Consider the following 27023-nt stretch of genomic DNA (forward strand, 5'->3'; position numbering starts at 1 on the left):
AAATTTTTGGATGGGAGTATTGTTTAAGTAACACTACAAAGGTGATATTGGGATTAAATCCCAGAATTGTTTACAGTAAAGGTGACAACTTGAAAAGTATCCTAGAATGTGAGGCTAGGAACAGAGTATCCAGGATGTCTAAATGTGGTTGTTGTAGATATTGCAGGTATATAGCAGAAGGAGCATATGTGTGTGTGAAAGGGTGGGGACAGACTTTACCTTGCCCGTGGAAGTGTAATTGCAACACCAAGAACTTGGTATATGTGGCCTTATGTTCAACCTGCGAAGCATTTTACATAGGTATGACCACTCGTAAACTACGTGAAAGGATTGCTGAACATGTGAGAGCGATTAAGAACAAGGATTCCCACAATGCACTGTATATTCACAGTACAAACTGCAAGGAGTTTAAGAAGTTTTTATTCTTTATTATAGACAGAGTTGTTTTGGAGCAGGGAGGGGATATTAACAATAGGGTAGCCCTACTGGAAACTAAATGGCAGTTGAGATTAAATGCCACAAGACAACCTGGTATAAATGACTACATTTCTTTAAAACCAGTTTTGAAATTCAAGGCTAGTATTATATAAATGGTTTTTGTTTTTAAGAAAATGGCTAAGAACACTAAGGATTATTTGTATATATATATACTTTTTAAGTTAAACTGTTTAACAGTTTTTTAAAGTTATGTGTAAAGTTATTGTATGTATTTATATATTTGTGTGACAAGAAAGGGTGGATTTTGTATCAACAGTTGCTTGTTATAATTGTTTAATTGGAATCAATTAATTGAACGATGAGGTGATATCACTATGACTAAACAGTATAAAATTGGTATGTTCTTTGTGTAACACTGACTCTGAGGAAGCCAATTATTTGGTGAAAGTGCTTAGTCGGTGAATTAAAAGGATTTTCTTCCAAGGCTTGGTGTGGTTGCTGGTGTTTTGAAGCAGTGATCGTGTTTTTCTATTTTTTACATTTTACACACATATATATATATATATATATATATATATATATATATATATATACACACACACACACACACACATATATATATATATACACACACACACACACATATATATATATATATATACACACACACACATATATATATATATATACACACACACACACACATATATATATATATATACACACACACACACATATATATATATATATATATATATATATATATATACACACACACACACATATATATATATATATATATATATATATATATATACACATATATACATACACACACACACACATTATATATACATATATATATATATATATATATATATACACACACATTATATATATATATATATATATATACATATACATATATACATACACACACACATTATATATACATACATATATATATATATACATTCACACACACATTATATATATATATATATATATATATCTAGATATACATATATATATATATATATATATATATATATACACACACACATTATATATATACACACACACATTATATATATATATATATATATATATATATATACACACACACATTATATATATATATATATATATATATATATATATATATATATATATATATACACACACACACACACACACACACACACACACACATATACACACATATACATATATATATATATATATATATATACACACACACACACACATGTATGTAAAAAATTACATATGAAATTCCGCGTTTTAACCTCAGAACTGAGCTGATAGAAATAGCACTGTTAAGTCTAGGATACTCAGAGGCATTGGCTCTCATTTGCCATCCGAGTTCTTTTAGTTCCAAGTAGTCATTATGGGGACCCCCTCTTTCCCCTAATGCAGCTTGACCTATAATAATGAATTTGAAACTATGTCCATTGTGGGAAGCAATATGGGCAGCTAAAGCATTTTTTATACCTTGTTTACTGATATCATAATCATGTTGGTAAATTCTAGTCCTAAGTGCATTGTAAAAACAAGGGCACATGGAACACAGGGCTAAATATATCACTGCCGTACTGCTACAGGATAATTTCTTCTGTAAGAAATATTTCCCATAGTTAGGTATAGATACCTCTTTGCCCTCCACTATATGTTTGCACTGTAAGCAAAATCTGCATTTAGACATACCCCCATGCTTCTACTATCTTTATTATATGTCTCTATCATGTTTTTTATACTAACATTCCTCTTTTATACTATCTTGGGGGATGAAACCACTAACTCTAGGTGGTCCTGATTGACACTGAATATATTCCAGTTGTGTATTATTATAATTCTTATATCCTAAAACTGGTTATTAAATCTGAAGATAAATGTCAGCTCTTATCTTGCCATTTGTCTTCCCCTTCCATTCTATGGCCTCTTCCTAACAGGGGGGTAAAATGTCCATTTGCTCTTTTCAGCACTACCTCCTGCAGTACATTGTCAACACATGTTATGGGGTACCCTCTTTTCATCAGCATGTCCTTTAATACAGTGAGCTGTTGTACAAATTCCCCTCCATCTGACACCATCCTAGCTATCCGCACCCCCTGTCCTTTAACTAAGGATTTCTTTTAATGAAGGGAGTTACAGCTATAAAAATGAAGAAGGATATTTGGAATATGTAGGTTTTCTAAATATGTTGGACATAAATTGTTTAATATTCCCATTTTTGTGGATGGTGATGTCCAAGTAGTCAACAGTTTCTTTCCTTATTGTACTTGTGAATTCCACGAAATCAGTACTGTTTCTAATAAATTCCAAAAAAATTATATAATTGCTGTTCGCTACTTTTCCATAAAATAATAATGTCGTCCAAATAACGACCGTAAAATGTCCAATATTCTTTAAAAATGCTTTTGAAAACAATTTTTTCCCCAAAATGTCAACACAGTATTGGTAAAAATGGGGGCACAGGCTACCCCACTGCTACCCCTTTACACTGTCTAAATAATTGTTCTTCAAATATAATGATGTTAGTCTCTAATACTAATTCCATTAGTGTTTTAATAGTTAAAATATGTTTATGTCTCAAGGTAGAATATTGGCAAAGGTAAGAATAAAACCAATCAATACCAGTGTCATGGGGATTACTGAAAATAGATCTTTTATGTCAGTTGTGACAAAAATCAGCTCATCTTCGTATTTGTCGTTTGTTATCTTAAAGAATCCCATGAATCTTTCAAAATCCACAAACAATCTTGTAACACATTCTTAAGTTGATTATCTATAATTCTCACAATGGGATAAGTTTTGGATGCTCTAGCATCAACTATAGGTCTGACAGGGGAGTCCCGAAGATCTGTGTGAATCATCGGGACCCCAAAAATTGTTGGTAATTTTGGATGCTTCACTGTCAAATAGATATTCCTCTTCAGTTATTTCATGGTTCAACACTAGCTCTTCCATTATAACATCAACTTTCCTATAAGCGATGTTTTTTTCATTGATACTGATTACACAATAAGTGTTGGTGCATAGTATAATAAACATTTTGTTCACATACATGTTATAATTCATTACTGCACTGTCCAAGGCCAAGAATACAGCTTCTATGGGACCTGACAATATCCCTGGCTGTGTTCTACATGAACTACAGAGTGAACTGGCACCTCACCTGTGTGCCCTGTTCAATCACACCCTCACCTCAGGCTTTGTCCCTACCGAATGGCGCACTGCTACAGTCATCCCTCTCCACAAAGAAGAGTGACTACAGACTCTGGGAACTATCGCCCCATTAGCCTGACAAGTCTGATATGCAAAGCTATGGAACCCATCATCATGGACCTAATAAACAAGGATATAGGGAATCTCCAAACTCTGGATCCCACACAGTTTGTTGTGTGAAAGGTAGATCATGCCTGCTCAATCTGGTCGACTTCTTTGAGTCAGTCAGCAGAGCTGTGGATGAAGGCAAGGTGATTCATACAGCCTGCCTTGATCTGGCCAAGGCCTTTAATACCATTCCCCACTCAAGAATCATAGAAAAAGTCACTAAACAAGGCATCAACCCCTATATCACTAGGTGGGTTGCAAACTGGCTCACAGATAGAACTCACAGTGTGAAAGTAGCTGACTCCAAGTCAGACTGCCAACCAGTCACAAGTGGAGTCACACAGGGTTTGGTCCTGGGTCCTCTCCTGTTTGGCATCTACTTCTCTGAAGTCCAGGCCAACACGAATGGACTCTGGCTGACAACGTTTGCAGACGATTGCAAGTTGGGAGCCATAAGTAACTCCCCAAGTGATGTTGACAACCTACAGAAAGGCCTCACTGAGACCAACGACTGGTGTGAGAACCATGGCCTTAAGCTCAATGCCAAAAAATGTGTCAACTCTTTTGGGAAAAACCCGGTTCACATGAATTACCACATCGATGGTAGTCCATTGAACACAGAAGGCATCATAACTGATCTGGGAACACAGGTTGACAGCAACCTCTCTTTTGACCACCACACTGCCACTGTGGTCAGAAAGTCCTATATGGCACATCTCATTACTAAGGGTTTTGCATCCAGGAAGAAAGAGGTCATGGTCTCGTCTACTCTTCCCTCATTAGGCCAATCATCGAGTACAATGGCCCATCTGGCATGTACCTCAGACACCTGTAACAACTGGAGAGGCCGCAAAAGTACCTCACAAGGAGGATCCTAGGCCTTAAACACTTGTCCTGTATGGACAGTCTCAGAAAACTCCAACTAGTCTCAGTCTCATATTGCCTACTTAGAGGCGATCTCTGCTTGACTTACAAAGAAATATCTGACCCAGCTCTGTTAGAAATGCTACATCTAAAGAAATCCCAATCCCGCCGCACTACACGCTCCAGAGACCTCAACCTCATTACCACAATCAACAGAACAAACTGGAGGAACAGGTTCATAACCCAGAGACTGCCCACGCTATGGAATCGACTTCCCATACATGTCAAGCGGAGCGCCTCATTAGCCCTCTTCAAGAGGGATCTTGATGAGTGGATGGAAAATAGAAAATTCACCCCTGGAATCACTCCAGTGGCTCTACTAGACAGAGGCACTGGGAACCAAGGTCAAGTGGCACGATGCCAGGGTAATCCTATGGGCTAGGTTTTTAAAGGTTCTGGGGGCCATTAGCCTACTACACACCTATGAACCTATCAGAATCTGCATAAAACATTTCATGATATGCATGTTATACATAGTACAGCAGTTTTGTATAGTATGTAGTCAGGGGCATTTAAGTGTGGAGGAAGAGGCTTTTTAGTGACTGTTATGTGTGTTAAAACTATTAACCATATATTTTTTATTTGTAAGAAACATATGTTTTACAGTGCAACGTAGACAACAGCATGTTTACTGTTAATATGCTGTGACCTAGGGCTCTTGGAGTGGAGCTGGAGTGTAAAAGTGCATTGATTATATTACACTATACTATATGAAGAATTACGACATATTCTCTTCTTTTTAGAAGGGTAAATGTATAGATTAACTGCCCATCAAACTATAAACAAGTGTTTTTTGTAAGCAAGTAGGCTAGAAAAATCACAAAAATGATGAAAGCCGTGGAAAATGCTACGTTTATTACATATGTGAAGACATTAGCTTCTTTGTTAACATTAGCAACTTTTCAGCAGAAGTCAAAAGTATGCAGATGAAGGCAACTGTACACTGCGTTTAAGAGAGATTGCAAAGATTAATTGTTGACAACGTTTACATGGAAACAAGCTGTCTGCAGATGCAATTAATCAGAGTTCACAGCATTCTTTGCTGAGGGAAATGCAACATTTAAAGTACAATAGCAAGCAGTTAAGTAAAAAAATAAAGCATTTAATAGAACAATGTAAAATTTAGTTGTATTTAGCAATAGCCAGTGCACTTTTTCTTAGGGCTAAAAGTTTGTTTTCTGAAAACATACAAGCTGTTTTCACATCTAGAAAGGGAACAGACAGCAATCAGTTTAAGTGGGAACACAGGCTGTAGCATGCACTTTAGCATGAGTAACGTCTCTCAACTGTCCAGGTTTTAGCAAATGTCCAGATTTTTGCCTCATATTTTTATTCTGTTTCTCATAAAAGTTGTGGTTTTCTGGATTTTTGTGGCAAATCAGTGAGGAATGACCAACAGAATAACAGGCATTTTGAGTTTCAGACTTCATATCTTTCAGAAAATGCATGGTAAACACAGGACCCTTTATTTTAGCAAATGTCTAAGTTTATAAGACCAATATTTAAAAACGGTCTCTATTTTTTGCGGCTTTGGCCCCATTATTTTTGGCTTTGACCATAACTTTAGGTTAAGTAATGTCTGTGAGTGAAGCTATCAATTTGGGGCAATTGTTCCCATCTTAACTTCATTTTCTGAATATGTAGATAGTTTTGTGCATTTGCTCTAAGTTAACAGGGGACAGGAGTTTTCTAAAAATATATTAAGTTTTTTTTTTTGGTTGAGGGTTTTCATTTAAGGATTTTGAAAAATGTGATGGAGATGAAAATAAATAACAGTACAAAAGATCAGCCTTCCAAATATCAGCATGTTCATGTGTTGGAAATGCACATTCAAAAATCTGTCATGTATAATATTTGGTGAGTAATAGCTTTTTAACGCAATAGCTATGCTATCCATATTATTTTGGAATGTAAATGGCCTTACAAGTACAGACAAAAGGAAACAGAACTGAATTATACTAAGAAATGCAGAGTGCAAACAGCACTGCTGTAGCAGATACATTACGAAATGAGCATATGAATTTGACAAAGAAAGGATTTCAGGATGGATATTCAGCAGAATATTAGGGACAAAGGAAAAGGGGAATACTGATACTAATTGCTAGAGGGGCAATAGTGACAGAAGAGGAAAAACAATGGTAGATTTGTGAAAGTAGAGGGCTTCTGACAAGGGAGGGGGATTATCCTGATATCCCACTAAAAACTGCTATTATGGAGCTTAAGAATTTTTTGGGAGAAATAATCAGCTTTCAGCAAGGAATGTTACTTATAAGTGGGGACTGGAACTTGATTTGTAATAATGAGGATGTATCACGAAGACCTGGAAGGGAAAATATAACAAAAGAGGGTAGATGTCTGAAGACATTTATGAACATTTTTGGTATGGAATATATGAATTAAGTGTAGGAACTCTGACAAAATGTACCTGTTGTTTCCAAAGGTAAAATATCTGGGCTAGACTCAAGAGAAATTATATTTCACAGGAACATGTACATTTAATTGATAGCGCTGACACATCCAATAAACTATTTCAGGTCATGCACCAATAAAAACTAAGACAAAAATGCAGGGTAATGAAGTAAAAATGAGACACTGGTGCTCTTCCACATACTTATTATAAAGAGAAACATTTAAGGAATGGGTAGTGGAAATTATTCAAGAGTTATTAGTGAAGATAAAAATATCTTGAGAAGTTAGTTAGTGAGTGGGATAAAATGAAAATGTAGTTTAAAAATACAGTAGAAATAAGTAGTAATAATAATTACTTAGAGGGGTTGACAAAGGTCAAATATAACAGAACAAGGGGAATCTCACAGAATACACAGAGGCTCACATGCACAGTGTAAAAGAGAAAATAAGGGGGTGTAAGGATAATATGCATGTGTTTAGAAAGACTGTTGTTAAGCAACTACTTTTTGATAAAGCCAGAGCACAAAAACTTCTAGCACAAAGACTTTGGCAACTGAAAGTAGAAAGGGTTGTGGCCAAACTTAGGGAGTCTGCAACAAGAAAAATAACCAAAGATCCTGTAGGGGTATTTAGAGATATTTCAAAAATTGTATGATAATTTGTATGAAGCAAAAAAATGAAATAAAAAAAAAAAAAGATTGCAAATGGAAACATTTATGGAAAGCTCAATTATGCCAAGGTTAGACATAGAAGAGGCTCAACAACTGACAGTTAAGATAAGAAGAGAGGAGATAAAAATGGTGATGTATAATCAATCTTCAGGAAAGTCTCCAGGAACAGATGGTATTCTTGTGAAAGACTGCAAGTTAGGAGGGAAGAAAGTGACAAAGATCTGGAAGATTTTGGTTAACAGTATTACAAAAAAAAAAAAAAAGAAACCCAGTATTTTAAAGGAGGGTAAGCACCAACATCTTGGAAGAAAGCTGTGCTGGCAGTATTACATAAGGACAGGAAATACCCATGAGACCCAGGTTCATAAAAACCCATTTCAATTTTAAACCATAATTATAAAGTGCTCATGTCTATACTACCTAAAATAAAGGCAAATGTATAGCCACACAATGATGATCTAAAAGGACACAGAATGTAATAAAATAATGCTGCTGTTGGTGGGTCTTGATGTAGTGATAACATTGAACAGACTAAACTGGGACTTTAGAAGTAGAGCACTGGAAGCATTTCCATTCCCTGATACAATATTAAGTTTAATTAGGAGGCCATATGAAGGATCGGAGGCAAGAGTTAAAGTGGGAAGATTCCTCTCTGATAAGTTGGCTCACACTGAGGAATGAGGTAGGGGCATCCTACTTAACTGTTTTGCCAATGGCTTTAAATATAAAAGCAAATAAAGAAAATACAATTCTCAGAAATGCAAGGATACAATTGGTATAATAATCAAGAAAAAATGTTTTTACTTGCAGATGACATTAGTTTGTACCTGAGAAATCCAGAAAAAGACATCTCAATGTTATAAAACATTTTGAGACAGTTTCAAGTCTTTTCAGGACATAAAAATTAATGAAGATAAAATAAAAGCTAAAACCATAAATTATATACCCATACAAGAACTGTTTCAGCAATACCCATATATTTAAGGGGACGTGAAAGATAAACTTTTAGAAGTACGGATTAAAGAGGCTTCTGTTATGGCAGCTAGGGCTATGTGGGAAGAGAATAAACAAAAGATAATACAAAAAAAAATAAAACGAGAAGCTGGAAGCTCTTTTTATGAACATTGACAGTGAGATATAAGCAGTGAAAATGTTTTTAGTCTCTTTAGTTTTATATACGATTGGGCACATTTTTTTTTACCAACCAAAGAAGTTGTGGTTAATAATTAATGAAACATTGAAGGAATTTATCTCAGAGGGAAAGAGAGGCAAGAATTAAGTGGGATAAGCTGCTCCTTCCAACAGAACACGATGGTTTAGGATTACCTGATTTGAAGTGATATTTTAGAGCTACACAATTAAGATTTGTACACAAAACACAAGTAGAAGGCTAAAATTCAAAATAGAAAGGGAAGATGATGAAACGTGAAGGAAGTTGAAGAAATAAAATGACAGTGGGATTTTGAATGCAGATCCTCAGAGAACCACCACCACCATACAGAATGTTGTATTTATAGAACTAAGCCAACACAAGAATGGAGAAAAGAGATTTTGTCAATAGGGATGATGGCAAGTAGGGGTACAGAAAACAGGTAAGGGGGGTAGAATATACTAGAGAAAATGGCAAAGGAACTGAGGTACTGGGAGCAAATAACTAGACAGGGAAAGGTAAAAGATAGGAATGAGGCCAAGAAAATGTCTGGACTGCAGGTTAGAGACTGCCTTCTCTACCAGGGACTGATATCAGAGTATAGGCAAAAACAAAAGGGTAGGAGAATCTTAAGTGAAAGACCTGCTCTGGTAGATTTTTCAGCTGAATCTAGAACAGACACTTCTGTTAAAAAGTATAATCAGTGAGGAATATAAAACATTGCAAGATAACTATAAGAATCAATCAAAGGAGGTTAGAAATGATTGGGTACTGAGACTGGAAGGCAATTTACAAGGGAACAATGGGAGGACATATGTTCTGTTCACATGCAACAAAGTCCAGAAGGTTTAGGATCTTTGCTTGGAAGTGTTTATATAGATATTTGCATACCCCAAGCAGACTTCAAATAATCTTTTCTCAGGTACACAGCAAATGTTGGAGGTGTGATGGGGAGGAAAGTGGTAACTGGGAATATATACTTTGTAAGTTTTATAAGTTGCCAGATTTTAATAATTCCCTACAGAGGATTCTGTCAGAAATATTTGGTAAAAAATGGTTGTAACTAAGGAAATTTAGTTTTGAGCTAGGACAAAGAATCTTAATTGCCTTAACAGTAAGGCCGTATTAAGTTTAGTCTATGTCTTAAGTAATAACTTAATAAAGGTGTTTAAATTTTTTTCTTAAGCCCCACTATGACAGTTTTAGGTGGAATATAAATGCATACTAGTGTAATCCTCTTCCCTTGCCAGTAACCCCTCAGTACTACTACCCTACCATTATCTTTTTTAGCCTTTTTATCCTCTTCTTTTACTATTGGAGCTCCTCTTGCAATTAATGTAACTACTCCTGTTTTCCTTTGTCCCAGGCATTCTGCTGAATAATCTTTCTAACAATTTTTTTAATCAAATTCTCATGTTCAGTTCTTTCAAATGCGTTTCCTGTAGCACAGCTATTCGCACTCCATATTTTTAAATGTAGTTCACTGCTACTCCTTTTTTGCATACATCTGTGAGACCACTTCTCTTTAAAGATAACACCGAAAGCATCATTATGCTAAAAAGGTATTATCACCTTTTGTGTGCAACAGCTTTTTTTGCTAAGTGTCTAGTTCCAGCTTTTGTGTTACATGCATACACTGTTTTGGCAGGTTGATCTTTTATACAGCTGTTTCCTGTCGTATCCATTTGAGCCTATGTTACACAAAACTTATGGTTTTATTGAAAGCCCCAAAACAATAAAATACAACCTCAATACACCCCTACAACCTATTAATTTAATACTAACATACACAACTATGTACATCTTCAAATATTGAAGTCTTACCCTCCTAATAGGAACAACTGTCCCCGACTGACAGCCACACTCAGACTTGGGTTAATCTAAAATGAAGGTTATGCATTGTAAGACACATGGTACAGCCTGTGCTTCTTCTAAGTGCTGTTTGGTTTTGTCTCATCTTTATTACACTCCCAGATCGAGAAATCATCTCCTAGCATCAAAAGAAATTAGTATTTTTTTTTACTGCTCTTTATCAGATTGTCTCCATGGAGGCATGATAACCAGATACAAAGTTGCTTGCTATACAATATTCTTTTTATGTATTTGCTTTCTCTTAAAACTTGTAACTAGATCAAGCCAAGGGCCTTAATCCATTTATTCCCCTATGCAAGAGTGAAAAAGTACATCACTTTTTTCTTGTATTCTGCTTTTTTGAGCAGACTTTTTTTTCAAGTTGCAGTGCTTAAATTTCTTAAAACTGAACAAAGAGAAAGAAGGGAAAACAGAGGCACCTATTTACTTAGTATCTCCATTACACTTGAAAATAACTGAGAAAACTTTACTTTAGCATGCAGATTATATCATGCATTATAAAAACACTATTAAGAACATTTTGTTTTAGCTACAGTTGACTCCTTCCCTCTTTCCCCCTCCTAAATGTCCTTTCAACATTAATAGCATAAATCAGGGGATATGCTTTAAGAGTCCCCTGCAAGTTTAATAAAGTCAAAAAGACTTTTTTTTAGATTTATTCTTATTATTATTTATATTTTTCCTAGACTTATTTCAAGGGTTTTTTTTGTTCTGTCATTTTTCACAATCAATGCTTTGTAATCCCACATTTTTTGTCAGTTTCTGACTTTTATTCTTACTGATCTCCATCTCCCAATTCCAGTCCCTGCATGTACTCTTGGTTCTAATAGTCAACTCTTGTACTTTTTTATGTCTCTCAAGCATTTTCCATTGAAACACTGGCAAAGGTTTCACTAGCATGCTCTCTCTGTGATCTTTACTAACAGAATAAGAAGAAGCAGAATCTCATTCTGTTTCATAACTTATTTTTTGTTGGACAAATTTTTGTACTTGGTGTGCTCTGCATCAAAAATGACTGTCCCTCCAGGAAAGAATATTTTGAACATAGCTGGGTACAGCAGTTTGAATCTCACCCCTGCTTATCCGCATTCCTTGATCAGTGGAAAAAATTACTCCTCCTCATTCCTGGTATACACTGGGCAATCATTTCCACAACCACACTGTCGCCCACTTTTTGTATTTTGTCCAACTGCCACAGTTTTGTCAGACTCCACTCCTTCTGCTGGTAGGATTGCATCTGTACTACTAAAGGTCTAAGCTGCTTTCTCATGGCCAGGTTTGTTGCATACACACACTGGGCCTTTTCTATTGACTCCTGCTGTGGAATATCAGTCCAATTGCTTATTTGTGTTTTCATAAAATTAATACAGTCTTTTCCTTCCAGCCTCTCCAGTACAACAGAATATCTCAGGTTTTCCCTACATGCTCTGTCCTCTAATTTTATTATTTTTTGAAACATCTGTTCTTGAGCAGTCTCATATTCGGACAGCCTATTCTTCATTTCAACCTCTGACTTTTGCAGTTTTATTCCCGCATCTAAATACATTTTTAAGGCATCATTCATTTTTTTCCAGCCTTTTGTTATTTTAGTTGACATGACTCCATCAGTGTTTTGTTGCTCTGAGTACATTTGACTTATTTATTCCTCTAGATTACTGGAAGTCATGTGTTGCACCAAAGCTGGAACCTGGACTGCTTTTTACTGAGAATCCTTCCCAGTCAGTGTTTTTACTCACCTTTTGTGATCAATTTTCTTTCAGGTTCCCTGAATTTCTTTTTTGCTGGCATTCAGCCAGTGCACTTACTAGCTAGTTACCAAAATTTACCCAAAAATACAAGTTGACTGGCTCTATCTTTGGAGTTTCTGTTTTCACGCTGGGAGAGCTGAAATTAAGCTGTTACTCAATGTGCAGCGATCTTAGAAGTCCTCAAGGTACAGAAAATATTGGTACTGATGGTGGTGGTGCAGGGTCCATTCAAGAAAGGGAAGATTCAACTCTTAAGCTTTCATTTCCCTCCCCCCTCCCTTTTTTTTCTCTCAACTTTCTATTCGTCAACAACATTATCTTTTTCTTTATATTACCTTTGCCGTTGTCCTACTCAATAAAACTATAAGTGGGAAGCAAACCTTTTTAAGCTTATTTTGCATTCCTGGAAGGCAAGAGGTCAAAGCCCCTACATATGTCATAAACCACCTGTAGATGTTCCAGCCCCAGGCATACTAATTAGAGTTCACAGGTATCCTGGGGTAGAATCCTGTGGCCACATCAGCCACACTTCTTGAAGCCCTTGTCTATGGTTAAGCAGAAATATAATTCAATATTATAAACTACAAGCACTACAAATACTATAAACTATTACATTTTTACAAAATCTGCTACTACAGAAGTTCACTAACAGGCAACACTTATAAGGGGAGAAAAAAACACAAACTTGAAAATACACCAGAATAAGGAAGGAAACAGCAGGCTGAAAGAATTGACAAGGCCTCTGTGCCTGTTGCTAAGTGGGAAGGACCTATTAATAAAACAAGCTTTTTTTAAAACAGAGAAGAATAATAAAAGATACTCTGCTAACAGTTGACTATACTAATCAAAAAAGGCTACTGAAATGTAGTATAGAAACAAATATTTCATGAGAGCTAGATTCAAAGTCATCACTGCTTGAACAGCAAATGAGATCTGAGGCAGGGCAGGGACAGCTGCATTATGGTACTGAGGAAGGAGCTTGAGACTGAGATCCTGGAGAAAGGATAGAACTGGTTGGCCGGATCTACCTAGTGGGGGACTTCCCACTAGTCGAAGCAGATGGCCAGGTTTAAATAGGATCTTTCACTTCATTACTTCAAGCAGCACTATAAAACTAGCTTTGCTTCCACTAATCAGGAAAGCAAACTCAAATAACCTTTAAAAGTACTGGAGCAGTGCATTACTATATTTCATACTCTGAAATTCACTGTACTGTTTTACTCAAATTCTCTGTTTCATGACCTTTACTGGTGTATGTACAGAATTCATTTTTTTCTATTAGAATTCTGCTTCATAACATATGTACTTATGCGCACCTGGCTAACCCTGCTTCTCACTCTGAATTTACTCCTCGCTTTCTTCCTTTATTGATTACACTTTTTACCAAGCAGTTCTTGAACATCTTCAACTTTTGTACTTCCTTCCATACTCAACAAGGTGGACCATCTACACACCCTGGAAACTACAGACCCAGAAGTCTCACTAGTCTCATATGCAAAGCCATGGAAAGAATTATCATGGAAATAATCAATAATGACATAGGAAACCTCCAGACACTGGACCCAACTCAATTCAGTTTCATCAAGGGCAGGTCATGCCTATTCAAACTGGTGGACTTTTTTGAGAAGGTCACCAAAGCAGTGGATGAGGGCAAAATAGTTCACCCTGCCTACCTTGTCCAGGCCAAGGCATTTGACACAATCCCCTCCCCCCCAGGCATTGTTGACAAACTTAAGAGGTTAGGTACAAACCTTTATATCACCCAGTGGATAGCTAGCTGGCTCACAGAGAGGACAAAGGAAGTTAAAATTGGGGAGTCTACCTATACAAAAAGAGGCCAGTCATAAGCGGAGTCCCTCAGGGATATGTCCTGGGACCACTCCTTTTTTTGCATTTACTTCTCTGAAGTCAAGGTTAATGTCAGTGGTCTCTGGCTGACAATCTGCAGATGAATGCAAATCAGGAGCTGTCATTGAATCACCCACTGTCACAAATGTTCTCCAGGAAGGGCTGACATGGACAAAGTCATCCACTCCTGGAAACTATTATACTGTCAACACATCCCTAAGAGTTGATCCATTAGTCAGAGACTTGTGGACACACAAACAGTAATCTAGCCTTTGACCATCACGTGCCTACAGTAGTGAGGAAATCATTCTATGTTGTGCAACTTATAAACCAAGGTAAGGCATCTAGGTCCAAGGAAGTCATTGTTTCCACTGTATTTAGCATTCATCACACCCATCGAGTACAATGCCCCCTTTGGTATGTACCTAATCAGGTGTATCCAACAACTAGAATGCCCACAGAGGTTCCTCACTAACAGAATATATGGAGTAAGTAACATGTCCTATGCAAACCGCCTCAAGACCCTATCCCTGTATTCTATCTTCTAAACGCTAGCGAGGGGAGATCTATGACTGGCACACAAGGCATTGCCAAACCCCACCCTAATGGACCTCCTGTATATCAGCAAAACAAACAGCAGCAGAATTATTCATTCTAAAGACTTAAAACTTGCCTGTGATACACACTGGACGTGCTGGAGAGACAAGTATGTATTCCAGAGACTAACCCTTCTCTGGAACAGGTTTCCTATCCATGTGAAGCAGAATTCTTCCCTAGCCCAATTCAAGTGTAACTTGGACAATTGTATGGGGAACAGGAAATATATCCTTGGCTTGGCATCTATGTCTCTTCTCTAATGGTCACAGGCAACCTGCAAATGGTTCATCTCCCAGGCCCCTGCTTACACTTATCAAGGATACCAGAAATTGCCAGAGATTTGTGATGCATGGCTTGGCTTAAAATGGTCCTTGTGTCGTTAACCTAGTAAACGCCTATGAACAACTTTCCTTGGGTGGTAACCTTACTGAAACATTCACCTTCTACCATCTTTTAACATAGACAGGGTTCATGTTCTTATTCCTTGTGAATATTTTCTTCCGTAAGATTCAACTTACCACATTTTTGAGATCTTTATTAAATCAGCACATTTTCATTTGTAACATGGGCGCATCAACAGAAAAATAAAGCTGTAACAGTTTCCACTGTTATTGTCCCTTCAGCATACATATTTTCTTAATAAATTTTCATTCACTCTAACATTACATAAGTTGCTCAATTCCTGTTATCCCTTTAACCTCATTCTTCTTCCTCAGCATTATTCTGCATATACTGCCCCAATAAATTCCATTTATTTATATTAAATTTGTTTCCATTTTCTAAAGATCCTACCTCCAGTTCGTTTATCTCCTTTACAATATTCTGGTTTAGACCGTGATTTCGATTTTCTAGCAATTGCTTTTTGGGAGTCAGTATCCTTAAACTTAGAAAGGCCTCACTACTAACTTACTGCATTCTTAAGAAAGAATTTTAATTGTGATTTAAGACAAGAAATGCATGTTTAAACTTTACTGATCATTTTGACTTCTACTGCCTTCATCCTAGAGTAACATCCTTGTAAATAACTACTGTGCATTTAGTGTTTTCTCTCATAGTACAATGTTTTAAACTCAACAAACATAAAAAGAAAAAAGAAACTTACTTGTATTTATGACTAAAACAACAGATACACTCACTTGTAAGATAAAAGTCATGAGGGTGCATCTCCAAGTTGGTGCTAACCTTGATCTCATTCTATTTAGGACGACCTTAATGTTGGGGAATAATCCCTTTTTCGATACTTAGGTACACTGCCTGACAATACAGATCTCAGCAGGTCAAAACCAAATACATGAAGATGACCTAAGCAGCTCTACCACTACTTAGTCCCATGCAAAAAAAAATGCAAGATTACGTCTACGGTTTCCCATTCTTCTCAAATTATCTTGCTTTATTCATCCTAGATAAGAGCTTTCTTCTGAACAGTTAAGAGTTTTAACTTTTAAATCCATACATTTTAAATTTAAAAGATTTATACATAACTACTTCATTTTGGTTGTATTATGTTTACTTCTTGTCTGGGTCAAAGGGAATACTGTACTTTGGGACCAATCCATGCACCCAGCTAACAAATAACAATTAGTATGTAAATAAATAAATAAATATATACTGAATAAACAAAAACCCAAGAAAATGATCCATTAGTAGTCTAATGGTAAATATCAAAAACTCAGACAATTAAGGATTACACACCACATGCCATACAGTATACATTAAGATCAGGCAATCCTGCCAGTTCAATTTCTGACTCTGTGCGTACGCAACTACATAACTTTGGACCCTTTAAGGGCCACTTCTCAAATGTTGAGGCCTACTTCACAAGGCAGGTCTGGGCAAGTCTTAAAGCAATTCATATGAAAACCTGAACTGCTCAGTAACACTTTCATGAGATATTAAGCTAAATGTAACAGGCTAAATATCGATGCCTGTGCATTTTTGACTGTACAATGACAGAAAAATAATGTATTTTTGACAGACTTCTAGCTGTTTCAAAAGTGTTTGCGTGTTTGAGGGACTCCTACACAAACTTGCAAATTTTTTTTTTTTGCGGGGGATGCAAAAAATAATTTTCTCATATCTAGGGGAATCTAAAGGCCTTTTCTGAGAACTGAAAAAGGCTCTATGTGATGGCCAAAAATCCATTTTCTAACAAAAACTAGCACAGTGGGCTAGGTCAAAGAACTACTTCCATTTTCTAGGGAAGACGGTACTTGCTCAGTTCAAAGCATACTTCGGCATGCCTTAATTTTTTTTCTCCAATGTTCATCATCAAATGGGTGCCCATTAGAGAGAGAGGCATGACTTTTCCTCATTACTTATTTTTCAGCTCAAAAAACATGAGAAAAAGAAACCAAAAAGTCTGGAATATAACCCATGATAATATCCTGTAATTACTGAGTGGACATCGCTATCCGGAGCTGTGGATGGTACCAAAGTAACTGGTACTCTGAGAATAATGACTGGTAAAAGCAGGTGTCAACATAACATGGATCCATCATCAATTTGGTGAGGGGGGTTTACAGCATCAGTTCCAAGCAGGACTGTTGCATCAAAGTCTACACTTTCTTTGCATACAACTGCCAGGGTGCAATGCTCTGTGATCATGTGAGTCACTAACTTTGTGCACACACCTCTCAAGCATGCAACAAATGCAGCAATACCCCTAACTGATGTCTAACAGGACTCGCAAGGAGTTCACTTAATACAGTGATACAAACAGTTCCAAAGTCCTGAAAGTCTTAACTGAAACCTGCTTACCTTTGCCAAACTTAACAAAATCAACAACTCCTTGGACTTTAAGTGCAGCTTTGCAAGGTAGCTATTTGAAATGTCAGGACTGCCTGAGGGGAGTTATGAAATATGGAGACTGCATGGCCAAAAAAAAAACAGATATGCATATGCCAAGTCACAGACGGCATTGCTCAGTATATTTATTTATTACTATTTATTTATTTGCATTTGTTAACCGGGTTGGTCCAGCTGGGTAAGAATTACCCTTTTTCAGGGGAGACCCGAGGGGAAAAGCCCCAAACAGACATACAAATACATACGAATAGAGACAAATTAACAATATTACAGAGGAAAACAATACTATGGGTACAATGGATAAGAAAAACAAACAATGAAAGTTTGAGAAAATGAGTAAGGTAGGCCAGAGGCATGCATGCAAAAGATTTATGAAAAGGTGTTCCGAGCAAGATCTCTGAATTAAGTTAAAGTAGGCAAAGAAATGATGATTTAGGTGTGGAGTTAGTAGTGTGGGAGTTTTAGGTGGGAGCATGTGAAGGATTCCCTTTTCTTCAACGTATGCTTATCTTGTTTTTTTTTTTTTTTTGTTGGCACTTGGTGTTACAAGTACCAACATTTCAATACGGAGCTGCTTTGCAAGCCCAACTCTTAGATCTCTTAGAAATCAAACATCTGAGGTATTCAGAGCAGTTTATCAGATTAGAGCATGCATCTCTTACTAAGCTCTCTTCAAGTCAAGCTTCTCAAACTTAACTCAGTTGCACACTCACAGCAGTTAGGCTCTCTCTACAAGTGACAGAGCTTATAACCACCAGTCCCTCTCTGTGAATATTTCCTCAGTCTTTTCCCAAATACAAAAAGACATAGTAATAATCACATTACCTTAATATTTGGTGCAGAACCTGGGAACAAATCCCTTCCCCAATCAGTAAACTAAATCGCCATTAAATGTTTTTCGATCTAACTCAAATCACATCTCTTAAGAAAATGCTAATTCTAGCTAATTTATTCAGCCTCAGCAAAAAGCTCTCTCACTGTAATGATTCAGATTACATTTTTGTAGGTTCTTTTGCCATTCTACCAGTCATTAAATCTCCTGTACTGGACTTGAACCCATTAATTCTCTTAATGGGGTACACCCAGGATTAGGAGGGCAAGGGCTGTCCGGAGGGGCTACCATTCATGCAGCCATGACACCCACAATGCCTTTTCCTATGCAGCTGCAAAGTTACAAACATTTGCTGTAATGGCTATCACCAAGCTACATAGTCAAATCTTCAAATATAGCACAGAATTCCACTCTAAAGCAACCCTCTTTCCCGTAATATAGAAATACATTCTTACCCAAGAGGAAGCTAAACTTTTTCCTTTACATTCTGATTACTTAAAACACTTTTCTCCTGTACAATGCTCAAAAGTCAAACTCCCGCCTTATTAACTCTAAAAATTATTAATGTTCTTTTTACCTGCTCCCTTGACATACTCTTGGCCAGAATGCAACTGCCTAATATGTGACTGTTTTTATTTTATCATCTATTACCTTGTTATATAAAAATAAAGTACTGTTTTTGTCATGTTTTGTACGTTTGATATTTACATACTTATATTTTCCCAAACTGAACATGAAAACAGATTACACATTAGTACTCTAGTCCTGCTAACAAACATAAATAAATAATTATATATAAACATAGCACTTTTTCAGAGAAGTATTACCAAGTGCTATGATATAGATTGAAAACAATAAACACCAGAAATATGTAAATCAATCAGTAAACAAAATCTGGAAACTAGTGCACAGAAAAAATATAGGACAGATACCAGTGTGTCTGCAACAGCCTATATATATATATATATATATATATATATATATATATATATATATATATATATATATATATATATATATATATATATATATATATATATATACACAGACACATACACACACACAGATTTTCAGTTTGCATTCCAGCGTAGTCTTTTTTTTTTCCTTTATTTTTTTAAGTCCGTAATCTAATGAAATTTGTAGACCATCATCTCACACTCATGATCCATTATTTAAAATAATTTCTTCTCAGGGTTTGGAGACATACTGCTTCTAACACCATATTTCCATTTTATTCTCTATTCAGAAGACATTTTGAGCCATAAGCTTTCATTAAAAACAAAAAAAGTAAATAAAAGAGCTACAGAGTGCAGATATGTTATATTTTGGACTGCTGGACAGTGAGAATTCTGTCCACAAAGTTATGGACAGAAGGAAGCAGGGTATCAAAGTACTTCATGTAACCACATTCAACTGAGTCCTACAAACCAAAAAATGTAATCACCATAGTGCTTTCAAGTGTAAACAATTAAGAATAAGGGTGGAAGAAAACATGATGGTTGCAAATTTAGCAACTTTTGTGGTTAAGTGGTGTATTACAAAACATTAAAAGCATCACCTTTCTTTGTGTAAAACAACAAATATTTGACACATGTATTTTTTCATATGAATATATTACATGGCTGAGACAATTAAGTTTCTCTACAGTGAACAGAATTTGACTCGCACCTGTTTTCTTAAAGACCACTATAGGCAGAATCTGAAAAAAAAAACATGTTTTCACCATGTCAACTTGCCAATACCACACAAAGTTAAGTTTATTTTTTTCTAACCCTGAATATCCTCTTGGAGCAGATATGATGATGTGATCTGCTTTTCCTGAGAAGCTGATGAACTTATAATCCCCCAGTCTCTGCTGACCAGAGATGTTTTATTACAAAATAATTGTTAAAAGAATGTGAATAGTTCCATGCTTACTGATGCCATCTAATGTTTCTTAAATGCTAGAATAACTAGTTATGTCTGCATAAAATCCTTGCAGTCTACCCTGAGAAGAAAAGTGAACTTCTTTTGCCTACAGAAAATGACAACTGATAGAAAACCTGACTGCCAAGTCAGTAACCAAGATGCAAGTGAAGTGACATCCATACTGAATTACAGTACATAAACTTGGCCCATCCAGGCATGAAGACATTATTTTTTTCCTTTCTGTTCCAAAGTTATGTCAGCCAAGATGAGAGATTTACAAATTAGATGACAAAATTACAACATCCATTAATGTTGTTTGACTAATACCTGATTTAGTGACACAGTTCTCTGTAAATAATATAACCAATTTTGGATTTATTTTTAACTCTCTGTGTACACTGTTTAAAGACTAAACATACTCAACCATGACTTTGTATGTCTTCTATCATTATAGCACACATCTGATGTAAAATCAGATCCTTCTGTTTTGCAGTGAGTAGCTGAATGTACTTGTCTGAGTGGTAAGATTAGAAAAGAGTACCAAACTGATTTTAGGGATCTAAAGTTACAGAGAAGGTGTTGGCTGAAAGTTTTTCCATGCCACCCTTGTTGCGTCTTTCGGCTTTTCCCGGTTAGGGGTCGCCGCAGCAGAACTCCGGTCCGCTAATGATTGGCAGCAGATTTTTTACGGGCCGAGTTGCCAGCCATGACGCACAACCTTCAACGAAGGTACGCCCATTCACGCAAGTTTCCACACAGAAGACACTTTAGCTGAGACTAGAACAGGACAACGTCTTACTGTGAGGTGACAACGCTACAGCAGCACCACCACCTGAAAACTGAAAAACAGTCTACATGTATTAGCTTCTAGTTTTATAGAGGTATTCATAGTAGTGTTTGATAGGAAACCTGTTCTGAAAGGCAGGTCTGGGAAAACGGAAAAGCAAGGGTTGTAATGAATATATTTTTGCTTCATATATTAGCTATGTTTGGTCAGAAAATTTGCGCATTAGTTACTGCTTTTGATTATTATCTGAAGTATGCAATATTCTATTAAAAGATCTTGATCACCTGATGTGCCAAAATATTTTGTACTACCCCAAAAATGTATCAAAACCAAACAATAAAAAGGTCACACAGCAAAACATACAGTACAAACTGCAAGAAAAAACAAGCCAAGCTAGTGTTTTCATTGTATGATATCTTAAAACCTCCTGTAATGGAGACCCAAGGGATATATGCAAATTACCCTTTAAGGATATCAAGTGTTTCAGCTACATGACTTCTGAATGACCATGACATTTTACTTTTCAAGTCTTTATGGACACATTCAGGCTAATGCAGCAAAATTCCACTAGATGTGGACATGCATGTTTCAGCCGTTTTAATGACCTCATCAGCACAGTATAAGATCCTTTGGTTTGGATGTTAGTTGGGACATTTTGTAGGCCCCTTAACGTTTATGATATCAACTTGGTTTAAAGACCCCATGTTTCTAAAGTATAGCCTAACAATCCACTTATGGACTTAAAAAGTCATGGGCATTCAGAAGCCGTTAGTCATCTACATAGTGACAAAGTTCGACTGAAGGATTGCCTATGCAACCTTTAACAGATGACATGGACTTTTTCCCATTAAAATTTCTGTCTGCCAGCAAGACAGCCTCAGAATTAGTGTGTGTGTTCTTGGCAAATGACAAAGTAAGACACATGCTACATGAAAAAAGAGTGCTTAATGTCAAATCCCTTATAAAGACTCGAGAACAAGGCTATGATGACCACATTTGCCTCAGTCCAGTTAAGACCTGTATTGATTACTGAGTCTAAGAATTGAACTGAACCCATTAGGTACTGCTAAGGATATGTAACTGCAAAAGTTCCACACCCAATTATGAACAGCTCTCTGATGCTTTTATAACAGGGGACCCCAATGAGGGTCAATAAAGTATTACACTCCCTACTCTCAGTCTCTTTCATGACAATCTGCTTTATTTAATCCGTCTTCCTAAGCTTATTAGTCTTTAGGTCACTGGTGGAGGGATCACCCTGACTTCTGGCCAATATCCACCCAAACTTCACCTGATCTAAGCACACAGGTAAATTATTATCCTGTTACGTGAGTGTTTCATTGTGATGCATCTCTCCTAAGCAATTATTTAAACTGTAGATGTTTTTGTATTATTTTTGAAATTGTTTTCAAAATGCTTTTGTAATATGTTAGAGGTTTTCACCCCGGGAAAAAAGCTGAAATGGGCACCTAACCCAGTTGTACTTTCCTGGTAATCAAATGTCAATAAATAAATAAATAAAGGAGTACCGTCTATTACTTACAGTAACAAGTAAAACAATCACATTATTTTGGAAGAAAAAGAAGAAACAAAGTAAGCCACTGCACAGTAAAAATAATTTTAGCATGACTGAGGTGTGGATGCCACTCAGAAGAGAACAGAATTGAAGAGAAAGAAAATCTGGATATAGAACTGTGCTTTGTTTATTCTTCACCAGTGTCTAACCAGGATAAATGATCAGCAGCTCTGGTCCCTTGCAGGGGATGGCTGAGGAAATGGTAAAACAGAAGCTGGGTGAAATTAGACATTATGATTTACTGCTACAGTGACCCTTAAAGAGATAAGAGATGTACTTGTCACCTTTATGAAGGAGTACCATTATCCCTGGTTTCCTCAGAAGAGCCACATAACTTTAAGTGACACTGCAAAATAAGAAAGACAGAAGGGATACAATTCAAAAGCTAGAAGTTTAAGTCACCAGGGAATGCAAATCAATCTGCAAAAGAACCACACGAAGTTTGTGTAGTACCCTAAAACACCTAACACCTGAAACCTGTGCCCCCCTCGTTATAGGCTTAAGAAGAATGAAGAGACAGAAAACAGCACATCATTTTTTTTTTGCGCTTCTCAAAGAACTTAAGCACTTGGGAAGAATATATACCTGAGCTCACAAACTTTCAATTTTGAAAATAAATCAAGGAAATAACTGCCCTTCTAACACAGTATCCCAATCACAGCTTCAAAAGAAAGACAGTAGTCTGGGCTCAGATAAGATAAAATCGGCATCTGTCAGCCTCTCTCACAGATGAAGATTTCTTCCACAGCATCTTCTCTGTAGCTGAAGACTCAAGTAAAAAATTAGGTTTTTGACATTTGGACACTAATAAGGACAATAAACTGCCATCCACAAAGAAACCCAAGGAAAGAGCAAACCTGAAAAGAGGACAGGTGTCTTCTGGTTGTAAATAATGGACCCTGGGCTGTTCAACAAAACAGATTCCGACAGACCACTTACTGCGGTGGCAATTACAGCAGATGAAGGTAAATAAAATCTCTACTCCAATTGGAGAAAAGCTGGGACTCAAATACTATGATCACAATAACTCTAAGCGAGACCAGTTGCCAGACTCACTCAAATTAGAAGGTTCTTTTAATAACTTATGATGAATTCATAATTGCGTTCTCAATCCCATACAATACATATATATATTTTTAACATTAAGTTTAACTTTCTTCACTTATTTTCTGTAACTGATACAAAATAGTCTCATTAATGTCTTTGAAGTAACGAGGCATCCCTCTTTATTAATCCGACTGCAACTACAATTAGGAAAAAAAATGGATCTGGAGAATTCACTGTACTTGTAAGAAAAAATAGGGTTACCTACTTTAAACTTAATAATAATAATTACAATAAAACCGACAAAGCAACTGAGCACACGCAGCAAAATTAAAGATGATGCTGTCAAGATGCAGGAAAGAAAGAATGCTGGAGGTGCGATCTACCAACCCATGAATGGTGCTCCCTTGCTGGCTAAAAAAGGGAAGGATTCAAAGGTAGAGTAATGTGTAGCAAAAGCAAGGGTACACACAAGACTAAGAATACCAAAAAGTGAACAAAATGTCCCAAAGTGCCTACTGAATTAATTTGTCTCAAAGATAATCAATATCCTGCACACATACCTGCAATAATTTAGCAAACAATAAGCAAGCAGTTTGGGCTCTTTCCAGTTTGTTGCAGCCATGTTCTCCTTCCGATGCCTCTCCTGGAAGGCTTCATTCACCCACACTTTCTTCAAATGGTTCACCAACGCATGCTGACTTGCTAGCCATCTGTCATCATTCTTCACAATAATGCTTATGATCTGTGCACATAAAAAAAAAACTTGTTCACATAGCCTGGAACCAGCAACTAGAAATAATAACGGCAATTTTGCGTTTATACTACAAAACACAGAACAAATTTTATTTCCCTGCTGGAAAGCTTAGAATTACATGCTGAATGGAAAAACAGACAGCATTTTCAAGGTAGTAAAGCTCAGTTACTATTCTTACAGCATAACCATGTAAAATGTTTGTTACTAGGTAGCCACTACTTATTCAACATCTCTCAGAAATGCACCATCTGTAAACCTTCATAAAAGAATTCCTACAGTCTTCTTCTCTTTGCTGCTTAAAAAAATCATCTCGATTAAATCTTCATACATTTATAAAGACACAAAACTTTACATGTAGAAAGCTTAACCTTTTCCCCATTTCTTTTCTAACCCTCCAAAAAAAAAAAGAGAGAGAGATTTCCAAGGAACAAAAGGCTTGGAACTTGGAAGCATCTGTAATAGGACCTTGACATCAGACACAGGATGGAGCTGTTCAAGTACAATTATACCATGACCCCCCATTAATATTCCAAAACGTGCACGCTGATTGGTCAGCGTGCACATTGTAAATCGACTTATACTAATGGAAAAAGGTCTGGTCGCCCGGACGTTTTCCATTAGTATAAGTCTTTTTTAAAACACTGTCTCGCTATGTTAAAGGAGTTTAACATAGCGAGACAGGTTTAAAAAAAGCAACGGAGATCTTGCTTTCTCCGTTGCTTTTTTTTTTAAACCTGTCTCACTATGTTAAATGGGTTTAACATAGCGAGACAGCTTTAAAATAAGCAGCGGATATCTCCTTTGCTTATTTCAAAGCTGTCTCGCTATGTTAAACCCATTTAACATAGCGAAACAGTTTGTAAAAAGCAACGGAGATCTTGCTTTCTCCATTGCTTTTTTTTTAAACCTGTCTCGCTATGTTAAATAGGTTTAACATAGCGAGACAGCTTTAAAATAAGCAACGGAGATTCTCTGTTGCTTTTTTTAAAGCTGTCTCGCTATGTTAAACCCATTTAACATAGCGAAACAGTAAAAAGCAACTGAGATCTTGCTTTCTCCGTTGCTTTTGCCCACAGCTCGGATGTACTGTGTAGGCATACGCATGCGCAGTACATCAGAACCGCCGCAGAATACCAGACAGCTGCGGAAGGGTAGCAAGGAGGCATTATACAATGCCATTATTTAAGAAAAGTAATTATTTTTTTTCTTAAATAATGTCATTGTATAATAATAACCACTTCTGGGTGTGGGTAATGCTGGATTTACCCACGGTTGGCTTTGTTTGGCCACTCGGGCTTCGCCCTTGTGACCAAACCACGCCAACCGTGGGTAAATCCAGCATTACCCACACCCAGGCGTGGGTTATTGCTATAATATAAACCTATTTTCTGAGAAAAATGCTCAGTCAACATATCTTTGTAACAGTGATAACAGACTAGTATTATTAGATGGAAATGGGAAATCTCATTGTCAGTCACTGGGAGATGAGCCAATTAAAGACCATCCTATTAAATCCTACAAGTACTGTGCGAACCCAGACTGATATCTCTTTCCCCTTCCTGCTCTCACCCCTTTCTCTACTCCTCTAACCTATGCCTCTAATTCTGGTCACTACACTTTCCTTCACAGTATGAGGATAAAATAAAAGTGTTTCTCTCCTAATTGGGTCTTGCTCAAACTTACTATTGTGTTTAGTATAATTTTTCTTTTGACCAATGTTGCCTCTGTACTGTGAATTTACGTGTCTTTTTATATATTGTAAACTTTGTCACTGTTCATGCTTGGAGCTTTTCTCCCCGGGCCTCTACTGAAAATGGGCATATATCCAGTTAGACTAGCCCGGTCAACAAATGCAAAATAAAATAAAATAAAAAGTATTCTTAATGTTATATTTTGGTTGTATTGTTTTATAAAAAAAATAACTTACAAAACAGTCTAACACAGCCCTCCTGCACAGAAAGCTTTCAGAAATGTATGACAAGGACAGCCACATCAATGATAGGGTAAGTGCTAAAAACAGAGGAAGACATTCATTAATTTCACAGTATTAGCAGGTACCACAAACCAAGATGACAGACCATCTATGATCCAAACATATCACCAACACTAAAAGACAACAAAAACAATGCTTTGTCTTAAGGATATCAGCCACTCCATACCAACCAGTACTTTAAGACCTCTGCACAGATAATAAGAAAGGCTTATGCTGGGAAAGAGTTCCTGGGGAAGCAGACAAGCAACTGTATATAACAAATGACTAAAAACTGTATCAAGACACTTCAATAAAATGGACAGGCACTTAG

General features: G+C 36.6%; 1 protein-coding gene across 1 annotated transcript in view; it reads right to left on the reverse strand.

The window, feature by feature from the left end:
* Positions 1-27023, reverse strand: part of LOC122816707 (transformation/transcription domain associated protein) — a gene marked incomplete in the record, with an annotated part of 2794447 nt that overhangs the window by 1433999 nt on the left and 1333425 nt on the right. The window contains 1 exon segment of the mRNA XM_044089697.1: positions 24527-24708. Coding sequence (XP_043945632.1) covers positions 24527-24708 — 182 coding nt within the window.

The sequence above is a fragment of the Protopterus annectens genome, chromosome 12.part0 (genome assembly GCF_019279795.1).
Source record: "Protopterus annectens isolate FY-2018-M chromosome 12.part0, PAN1.0, whole genome shotgun sequence".
In the NCBI taxonomy this organism is placed as follows: domain Eukaryota; kingdom Metazoa; phylum Chordata; order Ceratodontiformes; family Protopteridae; genus Protopterus; species Protopterus annectens.